The 16,413-nt window shown below is 36.4% G+C and overlaps 1 protein-coding gene across 3 annotated transcripts in view; it reads left to right on the top strand.

The window, feature by feature from the left end:
• The first annotated feature begins 257 nt into the window (after positions 1-257).
• LOC128739960 (tetratricopeptide repeat protein 37) overlaps positions 258-16,413 on the top strand; it is a 186,822-nt gene continuing 170,666 nt past the window's right edge. For 2 of the 3 annotated variants that reach the window (XM_053835469.1, XM_053835468.1), the window contains exons 1-7: positions 295-450; positions 519-727; positions 790-2,296; positions 2,350-2,534; positions 6,589-7,821; positions 9,687-9,861; positions 9,916-10,301. In XM_053835469.1, coding sequence (XP_053691444.1) covers positions 361-450; positions 519-727; positions 790-2,296; positions 2,350-2,534; positions 6,589-7,821; positions 9,687-9,861; positions 9,916-10,269 — 3,753 coding nt within the window. In that variant the 5' untranslated portion in view covers positions 295-360 and the 3' untranslated portion in view covers positions 10,270-10,301. The other variant, XM_053835467.1, reaches the window with a different exon arrangement.

Below are 16,413 nucleotides of genomic sequence, written 5' to 3'. Positions count from 1 at the left end.
TAGATTATCTACCGTCTGTAACTTGAAGACATGTCTTCACCATGCAATTCAAATGGGTAAAAAAAATCTGGAAAGCCGGAAGAAGACAAATGAAGACATTTTTCTTGATTTGTGAAGACTTTTCAAAAAATCACCTGACATCCCAGCTTGCCGCTGATGGCGGAACCCCTCACGAATGTCAAAGAAATGAGGTTAGCTTGTTAACTTCATGTGCCTTGGCCTCAGCGGCGCGTGCAGGAACGTAAATAAATGATTAATCATAAACAAAATTTTCAAAGGTTTGTCTTCAGTTTCTTGTAATAATTATTCTCGATTGGTATTTTTCTAGATTGTTTTTGTGTATAGTTGTAATTTCAAGCGATGTCTTCAAAAGATACAAAAGGTCTACTGAAAGAAGCTCGGGAAGCCGTTAGGAATAAAAAGTTTTCAGATGCTATAAAATTATGCAGCGTAAGTATAGATATTCATTAATATCCCAAATAAATAAATATTCAATAACGCTTTTGATATTTTTACAGAAAATTCTTAAAGAAGATAATAATCACTATATGGCTCTACTTCTGATGGGAGCTTGTTATCAGGATACAGACAAGGGGCAAGCGACAGCTTTTTTGAAACGAGCTTTGGCGTGTAGCCATGATCCTACTGTTCCCCTACAAGGATTGGCCAATTGCGTCGAAAAACAGGAGCTGCCAGCTATATACCAGCAACTGCTTTCACTCACACCGTAAAATAGAGCCAAAATACTTATTATTTACAAATTGTCTGAATTTATTTTAATTGTTTCAGAGATAAATATCTTGAGCTACACGCTAAACTTCTTAAGATTGCATGTGACGGAGAACAAATCGACTCAATTGTTAAAATTTTTGCAAATGAGGCTGAATTAAAGTCATGTGATGAACGGGTTCAATCTGCATATAAATGCCTGGCAACGATTTTTAAAGATGAAAAATTTGAACAAATATATGGAAAACTTGTGGAACAAACACTCGAATACGAAATAAAAAATCATGATGATCCATTTTTAAATCAAAAGTTTAAACGATATCTAAAACTACTATTTCATATGAAGATGTATGAAAAACTCGTCGAAAAAGCATCAGATATGCACAACATATTTAGAAACGATATCACTCCTTTAGAATGGATTTGCCATATATATGTAGAGCGTTACTTAGAAAAAAGCAAACTTTCAGTTTTGCTGCCGAAACCATTGGAAACATATTTCAGAATGGCAGTAGAAATGAATCATTCCTCGGCGTTTGCACTTGCAGCTATGGGTATTTTCCACTATAATGAAGGTGAAATCCAAAAAGCCATTGAATTACTACGTAATGCAGAATCTGCTCGACCAAACTGGCCATCTTGCCTTAAGGTTCTTGCGGAAATATTTTTCCAACAAAAGTCTTATGGGCTTGCCGAAAGCATTTATCGTCGATTGAAACTGGTTAATTTAAATTTGTTTATTGCGCTCATAGAAGATGGCAGTGTTGAGAAGCTTAAAGAGGCTTTGACTTACTGGACTGACAAATTCCATGAAGAAGCTAATCCTACCGTAGCATTCTATAGCACCAAATTACAATTACTTCTAGAGAATAATTACAATATCGATGAAGAGTTAGAAAGATTGAATCAGCAAGGAGTTTCTGATAGTCAATTGATATATTTACAAGCGTTACAATATAAAAAGAAAAATAATATATTAAAAGCAATAGAACTGCTTAAGGAACACGACGATAACTTTGACTGCCTCTTAGAACTCTCTATATTATACTTTGAAACCCAAAATATGGAACAAAGTTTTATGTGTGCATTGAAAGCTACAAAACTTCAACCATCTTCGGCTAACTGTTTTCATCAACTAGGAAAAATTTATTTGCACAATTCCGATATGGCTAGGGCAAGAAAATGTTTGGAAAAATGTATTTCACTAAACCCATCTCATAAGGAAGCAATCATACTGCTTAGCACGCTATACCGCAATCTGTCTGATTGGGACTCTAATTCAAAATTATTGAATAATTCTATAAACCTTGCTAACGGACCTGGTTCGACATGGGCGCATCTTCAGTTGGCCTTGCATTATCTAGGGCAGCAGCAATATGACGAAGCCATTGCAGCTTTCCGCAGTGTTATTAGATATGACGTAAATAACATTGCCAGTTGGGAGGGTTTGGCCGACGCATACATGGGTAGAGGATCCTTCAACTCTGCCATGAGGGTGTTTGAAAAGACGGCTGAACTTAGTCCAGATAATCTCTATCCGTTATTGCAACTAGCAAACATAAAAAATGTAAGTTTTCAGCATGGACATGTTTGAATGATTCGTAACTATCTATTCCTTAGATCCTGAAGCAAAATAACGAGGCATTGGAGTTGTTTGGCAAACTATTGAAAAACAATAACGATTATTTTCCCGCAGTAAAAGGAATTGCTGAATCGCATGTTGGTCTGTGCTATTCTTACCTTGATCAACGATTAATTGGGAAAAGTCACGAACATGCACAGCACGCTGTTTGTTATTTCACAAGGTATGTAATAAAAGAAATTTAAAGAACATCGCATCGTAAATTTTTGATTGATTTTTCATAAGCAGCAAAATAAGAATTGCATATCTATTATGGCTTGGTATAATGTACACATTGAAAGGGACTTTCATGTATCAGCGAGCAGGTTTCAAATACTCATTATCTTTGCCGCGAATATATAGTTTAAAATGATTTCAACTCTCTCTATCCTGTGGTAGCACAAGTAATCCATAACTTTCGATTCTATTAGCAGTTTGAATTTTTATGACATTGAAATGGGCATACTTAGATGATTCTAACTCGGAACGTAAGTGAACTATTGTATATCCTGTGCGATAGTGCTTGGCGAATTGCTAATTGAAAACTACAAGGTATACAGCCCTAAGGGTTGTACGAATGGGTGACGTAGGACTATATCAGATCATTAGATCAAAGACTAATGTAAACTGCATTTCTGGCATATGTATGTTTATAAGAATCTGTGAGTGCCGTTGTTTAAGTAAATGCTTAAAAGATAAGAGCGGAATATTCAGATTAAATTTTTCATTGAATGCAATGATGGCTTTGAAAATACATACACGGGGGTTCATTAGTGCAACGCCAGCAACCATTGAGACATAGAAGATTTCTTTTAAAAATCACTTGTGTGCATCATAAAGGTTAAAATAGTAATGAATGACCAACCCACAGATTATTGTATTAAATATGATTATGCGTAGCTTGACACGTTTCTATAATCTTACTTTTACTCGCTTGTGACTTTAAAAAGGACATTGGTTACGAGTAACATTAAAGCCAAAGCACATGCATCGCAAATATGACATGCCATTCGAATGTCCTTCTCTTTTGACATGAATGGCAACAGGCACGTAAGCCAAATTTGGTTCCTTTTGATTGATTAGTTCTAGATTTATGAGGAAATTTGAATTTCATTTGTATGGGAGCCTCCAAAATCTCCCACATGCCAAATTTAGTTCCTTTTGATTGATTATTTCTCGAGTTATGAGGAAATTTGTATATTATTTGTATGAGGGCCCCTCCTCCTAAAGGGGAGAGGGGTCTCAATTTACTATAGAAAAAATTCTTTCCTTCTGAAACCCCCACATCCCAAATTTGGTTCCATTTACTTGATTAGTTCTCGAGTTTTGAGGAACTTTGTGTTTCATTTGTATAGGAGCCTCCCCCCCTTCCCCCTCTTACGCCGTCCATAAAATTGCTCTCTTGACCCCTCCATAAAGTTGCTGATCATTTTATCTTTCCAATGACATATAAATTGTTCAGTTTCGCTCAGTAGTTTAGTAGTTACTGGCATTTGAAATCTTTCATTCCAACGTTACACTTCTATTTTAGTTTTCACAGAGTGCTACCAGTCCCAGATAGTAAACAAAGATGTAGTCCTACGTCAAAAAAGAGGGCACAAGTACAAGGTCAAGTGGTCAACTGCATGAAAGTTTAAAGTACTAAAGTTTATCGTACGAACACATGCAGTAAAATTTGCAAGTAGGTATATCTTAGCTGAAGGTATTATTTACCTTTAATTTCCTCTCCTAGAGTGAGGGGCAGCCTAGGAGAAGACGTTAAATTATGTTTTTGCATCTGTTAGAACACAATGATAAAAATAGCAGAAATCATAAACGCGTATTTGAACGTATGACGGAGGGGATCGTTTAAATTTATTTTATTTTAAAATCGCTCAGTTAAATTACGAAAATCTTTGAACCGTTGAATATTGTGTGTCAGGTGATAGGAACAGCCGAATATTGATTATGCGCAAATGGTGGTGTCACAATCTAGATTGGAATCAATGTGTTCCCACTGATGCGACACGCATTGTTCAAATAGGCACATATGGACAACGGGATATTCTGAATATCATTCTACAGCAATATTGGCCAATGCATTCGAATGCGAATCAATGTATCGTTTGTACAGTTGATCTATTATAATGTCACCAGGGTGTTTACTGTATCCTGCACTGCATTTGTTGTTGCTATAATCGCTATCGAGTGAGCGATGGCATGGCTTAATATGATTTTTTATGCGTGCTTGTTGTATTTGGCGATTACAGATGTATGACGGTTACGATTTACAAGTTAAAAACATTTTTTTTCTTTAACGACTTACACCGACCAGAATCATTTGTTTCCGATCAACAGCATATGGGTCATTCCACGGGAAATTTACAGTCAAAATTTTTTTTCTCTTCGGAATATTTTTTTTACGTTCTTTGTTAAAAAAATCGACACGTATTTTTTTATTTTGATGTTACTTCTAGAATTCGCATGATATGATTTTTTAAAGTATTGTAATCCGAAAAAATCACTATTCATAGCTTTCATAGCTTCTAGAGTTTTCATTTCTCCATTTCCAAATTTTGCATGCTATTTCGAGAAAGATCAACAAATATTTTAAAATAAAAAATATCAAGAAAAAAAGTTCCAACTTCGAAAAAATTGCAATTGTTTATAAAAATGCACTATTTAACTATTGAAAATCAATCGAGAGGAGGTATGGTATACCAATTTTGAAAGCTTGTGGAATAGTGAGCACATCTGGTAGAAAGTCATGTTTTGATATTACAAACTTTGTTTACAATCAGCATTTAAAAAATAGTATTTTTTTCGGATTACAATACTTTAAAAAATCATATCTTGCGAATTCTAACAGTAACGTCGAAATAAAAAAATGCGTGTCGATTTTTTTTTAAAAAGAACGTAAAAAAAATATTCCGAAGAGAAAAAAAATTTTGACTGTAAATTTCCCGTGGAATGACCCATATATATCTCTGAGAAGCAGATAATATACTCTATTAGCTTATATAGCTATCGTATTCTAGCTACGGTTCGTCCATCCTGCTGCCATTGGCCTTTGCTGGACTTTGCTTAGTTCTCTACTGATAAATCTGTTCAAGAAATCCGTTTGTCATTAACTTCGTTGGTATTCGTAGTTTTTGTTGAACACAGATTAAGAAATTTGGGGTATGAAATGGGGAAGGCAAATGAGGAAGCGTCCAACATAGCTCCAGCCATCTCAAGCCCCTACCTAGTGCCTCCACGTGGTCTTACCCGGTAATGCTCTATTGAGTAGTCAAGCTAGGAGGTGCGATGATGGATTGTTCCCGGCTGCCTGATCTCAAAACTGCGGGTTTGGATGACGGCTAAGCCACACGACCTTGTAAGTAGGTAAGCTTAACATAAGTTATTTTAATGATTTGTTTCGTTTTAGCTCATGGAGCAAGCACCTCCTACTGTACAGTAGAAAGTGAAAACTCGGGCCGAAGAAAGTTGTAAAAATGCTCGTAAACTCAAATGATGCAACTCTATTCCATTCGAAGGGCTGCTGGTGAGATTGTTCTGTTTTTATCAATATATCTTCATATAATGTATATTCATAAACACATATTTTATTACATTGCCATATACCATCATTATCGTAAAGGGGAAGGAGCATCAGGGTATCGAATGAATCGAAGACTGGATGAGGGATGTGGTAACCAGCCCAAGTCATATAAGGTCGGAGAGGATTTTGACGCGCCCTTCTAGCACACAAATCATCACGCAAGATAAGTTTGCACGGCGAAGTTATGTATCTAAAAACCGGAAGTCTAAGGAAGGAAGGAGTATCTTATATTCTGCGGAATCATATAAGCGACATTGCTTATAGATCCACCCAACCCCTTTTGGTCCTTCACGAACAGCATTGACATGAAAGTTACTAGGTAGATAAACTCGATTCTGTAGTAATTCTACTTGCATACAATGGGAAACCCTTGAGGTGATGGTCCATACATACATACAACACAGATTAAGAAATTTGGTAAATATATCGGATATTCCGAACACGAACTTACAACTGCTTTGTAAAGTTTCCAGTAGTCCTATATGGCCAAAATGTATCATTTCAAACGGAGTGACTATAATAGTGCTAATAGTGAATATAATATTAATATGTATGTAACCTACCGTATTTATTATTTAATTTAATATTTGTAGTATTTCAGCAATGTATAATAGCTAAACTTACAATACTAAATCATTTTTTTTTTTTCTTATTTTAGAGCCATAAAAATGAAATCGAAATTCACCTGCCTTTGGAAACAACTGGGTGACGTTTTAGACACAGTCGCGAGTTTTCCAAAATCCAAATCAAAGTTGCTAGTGGAGGCGGCTTTAGCCGGAATGTCAGTAGTTCAACAAAGCCTTGTAATGGTAGAAGGAACAAAACTATCTGAACTCGCTGGTCGTTGTTTTTGTCGAGCTGTACAGTTACGTCCCGATGACAGTTTACTCTGGTATGAATTGGCTGCAAATTTCTATAGGCGAGGATTGCGGTTTAGCACAGATAGTGAAGATTGTTTCAACAAACTTTCATCGGCAATAGCAGCTGCGAAGCAGGCGATAAAGCTAGAGCCCAATCGTTGGCAAAATTGGAATCTATTGGGCGTAATAAATGCAACCAAGCAGATTAATAATTTAGCTCTGGCCCAGCATTGTTTTATTGAAGCAATTTCATTGGACAAAAAAACTGCATCGGTGGGGTGGTCGAATCTTGGTATCCTATATTTGTTACAAGGATCCACCAGTTTAGCAAATAAAGCCTTTGGAAGAGCTCAACAAATAGATACAACATATATAAATGCTTGGATAGGCCAAGCAATAATTGCCGAACAGATGGGACAGGTTGACGAAGCAATAGACCTGTTTAGACATTGTAGTCAATTGGGATATCATCCAGAATCATCACTGGGGTATGCTCATTGGGTTTGCTCTGTAATGCAAGACGCCGACTATCGAAAAAAAAAAAGGTATCTTTTTGCTATTGAAAACTTGCACGCCCTGCCGGTTTCGCATGATGCTATCACATGGCATTGCGCCGACAAAGAAGATGAAGCTTCAGGAGAAGCCTTACGATTTCTGGGATATATTAGCTACAAACTTGCGTTGTGGAGAACCGCAGCAGAGGCATACCAGAAAGCGTTGACTAAAACTAATGGAATTAACAAAGACAAGACTTTGTGTGATCTTGGGTATTGTTTATTAAAACAAGAAAAATATCACGATGCTGTAGAATGTTTCCAGCAATTGGGAGAGGCAACATATGAAGCCGCTGTTGGTAAAGCTTTAGCTTATTTTAAATCCGGTCAATATGAGGAGTCGTATTCTGAGTATGAAAGCACGCTAAACTGGTTAGCCAATTCGGATTTAGAAAAGGCTTATGTGCTAATAGCAATGTCTGCAATGGTATACGCCTTTCAAGGAGAATCTGATGCAAAAACAATTCTATTTCAATGGTAAGTTTGAAAATTATAGTTGTGTATCCAGCTTCCGTTATACAAGGTGCAGGAGCACCGGCTGCCGTCTAATCAAAGGAATTGCAGAATAACAATTCTTAATTCTTTAAGAAGTTTTTTTATAAGCTTTTTCGAACAAGTTTTCGATAAAAATGATTATGCATCGCTTCCAATAGCTTTGTTTTTTTATTGTTCATAGGATTTTCAACTTGTAAACGTGACGTTTCGTACTAAAATAGTTGTTGTTGTTGTTTTTTTATTACGACACTGAAATAGTCTAAAGGCAATTTTGGAGGTCTTGATGATCAGTCAGCATCGCCGTTTTCTATCTATATGCATTGGGGTGCCAATGAAAATGTATTTTAACAGCGCAATATCCAAAATCATTACCATGAAAATATCCTGTACAAAATTTCAGGTCAATCGGACTTGATTTGCTGGTGCCTCAAAGCCGCCAAAGTTTAACTTTTATGCAAGTTGAAAAATCATCAAAGGGGGGAGGGGGGGTCAGTCAGGGCTTTCGAAAGTTTTTGATGCCAAATAACATAAGAATGCACAAAACGTCGAGATCGTGTTATCTCGAAAAAAATGTCAATAACCGGTTTTTTGGGAGTCGTTTTCTTGAAATACGAAGCAGAACATAATATTTCCACGGTTTTCAAAAGAACGTTATTAAAAAATAAAATAGGACATTCAAACGGCAAATACCAATTGGTTTATATTCTCATCCTACACCTCTGAGCCGATTCTTAAAAAAATTAGACGGACATTTTGAAGTTTAAAGGGCAGATTGCTCATATAAAGTAAATAAAAATCTTGGAAGTCACGTGAACGTAAATTCATTTACGCATTAATTTTTTATGCAACATATGATCATTGTCGACCATGTTAGGAGTTTTGCGTTGTACATATTGGGACTAATCGGGAATGTTCCGGATTAAGTTACCCCTGTGGGAAATGGCCAGTATCAAACATGAACCAAAACTTATCATGTGACACCTCAAATTACGGTGTGAAAACTAGATCAATGGAAGTCAGATAAACTACCTGTTACCCCGTCGGTTTTATCTGGATAAGTTAGGGGAACGCCCAGACAAAAATATAGTTAATGTCAGCAAAATAGTTAAGTAATGTTTAACTTCTCTTGTAGACTAAACATTTTCAAAGATTTAATTTGAGATCTAAATATGTTGATTTAAACTGCATATTGCAATGTTTTGACAATCTTTACATTGGATGCTTTTTCACTAGAATTTTTCAGTATGTAATATTATGCATTAGCGGAGCTAGCGCACATTTTTAGAGGAGCTATAATGCCGTTACTCGCATAACAGTCCCATTTTCTATGGTGTTTCCTATATAAATGGGACTGTCATGCGGATAGCGGCAGTATAACACCCGGCCTTTCTTTGACCGTTCTATTTCGTTGGCATATTAAAATTAAACGCAATCACTATCGCTCGGGATAAGGAGGTTGTGGTGCATTTTATTAGTACGGTTTACTTTCAGGGCATCACATTGGTCTAGGCAAAAAAAAAGAAATATAAAACTGCTGGGAGAGAAAAACCTTGTCATCTTGTTCTTAAATAAAAATATTGCAAAATTGCAAGAATAAATGGTTTTGTTTTAGTAGCAAATTAAACTCAGGTGGACGGAGCCACGCAACAGTAATAGCTACTTTGACAGGAGCTAGGACGGATGTGCAAAGCAGAGTCCTGTTGGAAAGACTGTCGTTTTAAAAAATTATTCAAATGTCTGACTTATTAATAGGTCAATGTCCCTGGTCAAAAGCTTATTCTCTACTGCCTACCAGATATTGATATTGTGACAATTGAAAAATATTAAATATATTTATTTTTTTGTAGTATCACTTTGCCGGAACCGCCTATACATGCTTTTTTCTCGGCTTGTGCGTTAGGATTATTACATAAAGATAATGTACTCACCGAGTTAGTTATTAAAGAACTACGAAAATACGAAGACGATCCTAGGTATGGGCATCACGTAGTATATCTTGTGTCACAATTTTACTGGGCCAATGTAAGTAAAATTAAACCTCTATTGAATTCCTACTGACGTTTAGTGACTTTCTAGATGCGTAAATCTTTCTCGCTTGCCTACCTGATTTCTCAAGTACATAAATTCCCAGACCGACCAAAGCTTCGACAGATTTTGGCAATATCGTTGCTAAAGAACCACAGAACTCCAAAAAAGAATTTATTTCTTGCGAGTAACATCGCTGAAAGTGCTTTAATATTGGATTTACACGACAAACACCGTAGTACGCAAAGCAACGATGCAGCGAAATGGTTGGCGGTAGCAAGCGAAGCAGTAAGGCCTGTCGATGCCAAACGACGTAGGATACTCGCTCAAAAGGCGGTACATGTAGATCCTTCTTGTAAGGAGGCTTGGAGCTCTTTGATTAGAATTCTGCAATCAAAACCCTAATAAATTTAGCGCATGTAAAAAGTTTTACACAGGTAAGGCACATTAAGCAAAAAATTTCTAATTTATTTTCTTAAAATGACGATTTTGTATTTTTCTCTGCATTTGAAAAAAAAACGATTTATCCACCTAGTGGTAAAAGAACCTTTGTTATACAGTAGGATTTCGAATTTGGCAATCGAAACCGTGCCAAAATCGAGACCCATTTTTGATATGAAAAAATTGAATGTAAATGCGTTAGAAATTGACTTAATATTATAGTCAACGATTGCAACCTTTTTATGTTTACAAAATCCGCCAAGAGCTATCTGTGCGGTACAAGTAAGTGTTTGGTGAGCGGCAGTAAGACGTAGTCCTTCTGGTCCTACGGCAATAAAAATATTATTGTTTGAAACATTCTATAACCGCAAACTTTTTTTCATGAACACATTTAAGGCAATATTTTTTCGTCATTTAAAGTATGTATGCGGAAACTGACTGAAATTTAAGAATATTTTTTGAAGTAAAATATTTTGTGCTGCCAAAAACTCACTGTACCATCTTATTTGTCATAGGAAAAGTTGTGGAAAATTGAGTGTATTTTCAGAAAAAAATACACTGAAAGAAAAATCATCGCAAAATCGTGATAAAAATCATAAAAGGTCAATTTTCTCAAAATATGCCCTCCTATTTGCCTTATTTTTTTAACCTAGCTTAAATTATGCTTTAAAATTTGGTGAAGAGCTACTTATGGGCACTCTGATATATTTTGGAAAACCTTCGAAATTTGTATTTTTTTGTAAAACTAATAAAATGAAATTGCATATGCATCAATTTGAACTGAATTCTTATATAAACAGTTTCTTAGGCGCAGCCGTTCCCAAGTTATTGCAAATGTAAAATCTAAAAATTATGTATCAGGGTCAATTCACGCGAAGTTATCCGATAACCGTGTAATCGACCTTCACGGATTTGAACCAAATTTGGTCAGATTGTTTAGATCAGAAAGCAAAAATCCTATATTTGGTGGCCGATTGGTCCTCCCCACGATTAATGGAAGTATCTCCTGATTTAAAAGAAAGAAAAGAAAGACCTGTTCGTCAAACTCTTTTATTTTCTTTTGCTTATAAGGTATATCTGGAAATCTGGCTGGAGGTTCAGAAAGAAACTATTTTCACATTCCAATTTCAATCACTCCAATTAAAAATAGTCGAGTCAAGCGGTAGCGTTTTGAGCTGGAAATATTCATAAAGAGAACGCCAAGTCTTCGAAACTTGATTCAACTGATTGTTATCGCTGTGTTAGTTATCATGTATATACATCCTAGCAATGAACAATACTCAGAGTGTATTTAAACATACTGATTAACTTTGTAGAACATATGAAAGCAATAAAAATTGTACGCAAAGCTTTTAAGCAGACTTTATTTTCAAGTGGTTGCTTTAAACAAATCATTAATTTTCGCAACCAATACGAGATAGATAGTTACTATACGCAACAAAGTTGCTTATTTTAGTGTGTTCTGCAATTTTTATAAAAGCACTATATTTTGTTGGGCGCATTTGAAAAAAGAACAATTTGTATCACCCTATTAGGTGAATTCACGACCACCCTAATAAGGTGAGAAAATGTGCCATATTTTATAAACCGCTCCAAAGAAACAACAGTTAAAAAGTAACGCATTTTTACGCTATTTTAAATTATCGGGTTTTTAAGGTTTGGTTTGGAACAAATTGCATCAATTATTCTTAAATATCTTTGGACCGGTAAAACCAATTCTTATGAAATTTGGCAGATATATTCGCAGTGTTGAAACCCTTCATTTGATAATAAAATAATTAAAACTAGATAAATTATCTTGGTTAATATCATTATAAATTATGGTTAATTTTGATTTGTTGTAGACGATTGCTTATCACTTTCAAAATAAACGTCCAATCAAAAACCCATTTAATAGTGATCTATAAGGCTATATTACCTTTCAAATGAGATTAATAGCGCATAAATCGGTTTAGCCATCTCTGTGAAACAGGCGTTCGTTTGTACCTTGTCAAAACTGTTTTTTTAAGATTAACTTTTTAACTGTTTGTTTGTTTTCAATGAAACTTGGTGAAAAGTTTAGCAATATCAAGAGCTTTCATTTGGTATTAAGATCGTTGAAATCGGTTGAGTGGTTCCGAAAAAAAAACGTGTCAAGTAATTTCCGCATTTTTGCTTATAACTTTTAAACAAAATAGAAGGATACGTCCCGCGTAAATCAAAACCGCGTAAATTCCGAAAACCGCGTAAATTCCGAAAACCGCGTAAATTAAAAAATTCGCGTAAAAAACTAAGATTTCGCGTAAAAAAAACTTTGTGGATTTCAGCACTACGCGAAAAAATAGACGTTTTGAGCACATCCGCGTAAATTCCGAAAATCGCGTAAAAAACCGCGTAAATTCCGAAAACCACGTAAAAAAACCGCGTAAATTCCGAAAACCGCGTAAAAAGCGACTTTAGTACCACTATAGTACCTTTCAAACAAAAGTAATAGCGAACGAATTGGTTCAGCCATCTCCGAGAAATAAGCTATAACAAAGATAAAACATTAAAAAATTGAACTTTTTCCATGTGGGTAAACCCCGCCCACCGACGGGGTAAACCCAACATAGCGTATCGTATAACTTTAACAATTTTCAATCGTTTTGGACGAACCTGTTGGTATTTGACTCGTGAATTTATCTAGTTTAAATAAATTGAATCATTTGGCCATCATATGACGATATTTACAGTTCCTGAAAATTCGTACAGGAATCCCCCGAATAACGCGATGGGTGGTACTGTACGCCCATTGCAATATCTGAGCTGTCCATTAACCAATAAAGTTGATTTTTGGTGGTTGACTAGGTTATACTACATACTAAAAATGTACCAAAAATCAACTTTATTGATTAACGGACAACTGAGAAATTGCCGTGGGTGTACACCACCACCCACCGCGTTATTCGGAGAACTGCTGTAGTTCCACAGGAGTGTCCAATATGAGATAGAAAACCACTCATTTTGCATAATTATCAGTAAAACTAGTTGAACCCGAATCTTACGATCCGGAAAATATAAATGTCTTTTCAGAATTCAGAAAACTGCGGATACATTTCATTGGCCAGTGTTTGCGAACATGTTTAATCTTTGTATTAGTTCTTTGAGTTCTTAAGATATCTATCTATACCTATAAAGAAGGATTTCTGTCTGTCTGTCTGTCTGTCTGTCTGTCTGTCTGTCTGTCTGTCTGTCTGTCTGTCCGTATGTTCCTTATAGAATCGAAAACTAGTGAACCAATTGGCATGAAAATATTCATGTAGAGGTTTTTTGGGGCCAGGAAAGGTTTTAGTGATGGTTAGAAACCCCTCCCCCCACTAAGAGGGGGGCTCCCATACAAATGAAACACAAATTTCTGCATAACTCGACAACTAATCAAGCAAATAGAACAAAATTTGGCATGTGGGTGTTTTCGGTGACAAGAATTTATTCTATGGTACATTGAGACCCCTCCCCTCTTTATAAGGGGAATTATAATTCCTCTCCTCTTTAAAAGGGGGGGCTTCCATACAAATTTCCTCATAACTCGAAAACTAATCAAGCAAATGGAACCAAATTTGGCATGTGAAGGTTTTCGAGGGCAAGAATATTTTCTATAGTAAATTAGGACCCCTCCCCACTTTAAGAGGGGGGCTCCTGTACCAAAGAAACACAATTTTCCTCATAACTCGAGAAGTAATTAAGCAAATGGAACCAAATTTGGCATGTGGGTGTTTTTGGAGACAAAATTTTTTTCTATGATAAATTGGGACCCCTCCCCGTTTTAGGAGGGGGGATCCTATACACATGAAATACAAATTTCCTCATAACTGAAGAACTAATCAAGCAAATGGAACAAAATTTGGCATGTGAAAGTTTTCGAGGGCAAGAATATTTTCTATGGTAAATAAGGACCCCTCCCCACTTTAAGACGGGGGGCTCCTATACAAACGAAATACAAATTTCCTCATAACTCGAGAACTAATCAAGCAAATGGAACAAAATTTGGCACGTGAGTGTTTTTGGAGACAAAATTTTTTTCTATGATGAATTGGGACCCCTCCCCACTTTAGGAAGGGGGCTCTTATACAAATGAAATGCAAATTTCCTCATAACTCGAGAATTAATCAAGCAAAAGGAACCAAATTTGGCATGTGAAAGTTTTCTAGGGCATGAATATTTTCCATTGTTGTATTAGAACCTCTCCCCACTTTAAGAGGGGGGGCTCCTATACAAACGAAATACAAATTTCCTCATAACTCGAGAACTAATCAAGCAAATGGAACCAAATTTGACACGTGGGTGTTTTTGTAGTCAAGAATATTTTCTATGGATTTTCCCACTTTAAGAGGGGGGGGGGCTCCTATACAAATGAAAAAACAAATTTCCTCATAACTCGAGAACTAATCAAGCAAATGGAATCAAATTTGACATGTAAGTGGTTTTGGACGCAAGATTTTTTTCTATGGTGAATTGAGACCCCTCTCTTCTTTAGAAAGCGAGTTATGGCCCATCTCCCCTTTAAGAGGGTGGGCTTTCATACAAATGAAATGCAAATTTCCTCTTATCTCGAGAACTAATCAATCAAATGGAACCAAATTTGGCATGTGGGAGTTTTAGATGGCAGAAATTTTTTCTATGGTGAATTATGACCCCTTCCCCTTTTAAGAGGGGAGCTCCCATACAAATGAAATTCAAATTTCCTTATAACTTGAGAACTAATCAAGCAAATGGAACCAAATTTGGCATGTGGGAGATTTTGGAGTCTTGAATTTATTTTACGATAGTTAGAGACCTCTCACCCCTGTGGTAGGGGGATATGGACTCTCATACAAATGAAACAGAAATTTTTGCGAAACTCAAAAGCTAATCGATTTCGAGAAATTCGAGACTCTTCCATAAAACATTAGTCAATACAAGACCACAAAAACTATCTATAGTAACACTAGATCATTCAGGACGAGACGGTCGCGAGTGTTGCCGGTGACCCGCCGTCGGAAGCGCCGCCCACTGGGGGGCTTGCAAAACTCGAGATTGTGACAAAGATCATCCGAGATTCATGATTTATGTACAACACAGGTTAATTTGTGGCAATACGAAGTTTGTCGGGTCAGCTAGTTGTACATAAAAAATTCATAGCCGGAAACTGAAGCAAATTTTTTTATGGTCATATTGGATTTTTTTAACTGAATAAAAACATCTGGCTGTTTGCAACATTTATGTAGTCTGATTAGAGTTAAGTCGAGCAGTCGGGTCGAGTAGTGAGTCAAGCAAATGTGTCAAGCAGTCGAATCGAGTAGTTAAGTCAAGCAGTCAAGTCGATCTGTCCAATCAAGCAGTTGAGTCGAGCAGTCGAATCGAACAGTTCAGTCGAGCAGTTCAGTTAACCAGTCGAGCAATCAAATCGAGCAGTCTAATCGACCAGTCCAGTCGAGCAGTCTAGTCAACCAGTTGAACAATCGATCAGTCCAGCCGTCGACCAGTGAGGTGACTGAGAATACAACCCATTGCTACGAAAGCATGACGTCCTGTCAGGGACCTTTTTTTAGTTACCGATAAGCCTCTTATGACGTCCTGTCAGAAACCAGGTTTTCGGTACAGACATAACCCAGCAAACCATTTGGTTTGTATATCTCGATTGCAACTGAGGTATGCGAAATTATATCTGAACGAAAAAGTTATGTTTCACGCCATATAAGAACATATATGTACCAAAGTGGAGGCGATATACGTGCGATAATTTTGACAACTAGGGTAAAGAACTAGTTTTAAGCAGTCTAAGCGGGTCACTGATTGTTTTACCTTATTACAAGTGATGGGTTGACTAAGTGGGGGATATCAGCATACCAATCTTCTTGCTATCTTTAGTTCTTCAAGCTGTTACCATTGGAAGACAGTAAGACACTATTGTTGAGCTAAACTTTTGATTTTTCGCTTTAAAAGTTGGAGCGGCGGAACTAATTTTGAACACCGCAAGGTGCTATTTTAAGCAATCCTGAAATCTGAATTTTTTTACGTCCCGTTAAAAAATCCCTCGAACTTTTCCCCCTATTCAGTAAGTTCGCGTTCCTATCCGCGAACTACTAATCGGCATCTGATGCGTAATCGGCA

Source organism: Sabethes cyaneus, chromosome 3, assembly GCF_943734655.1.
Source record: "Sabethes cyaneus chromosome 3, idSabCyanKW18_F2, whole genome shotgun sequence".
Lineage (NCBI taxonomy): Eukaryota > Metazoa > Arthropoda > Insecta > Diptera > Culicidae > Sabethes > Sabethes cyaneus.
This window is presented reverse-complemented; position numbering and strand designations above follow the sequence as displayed.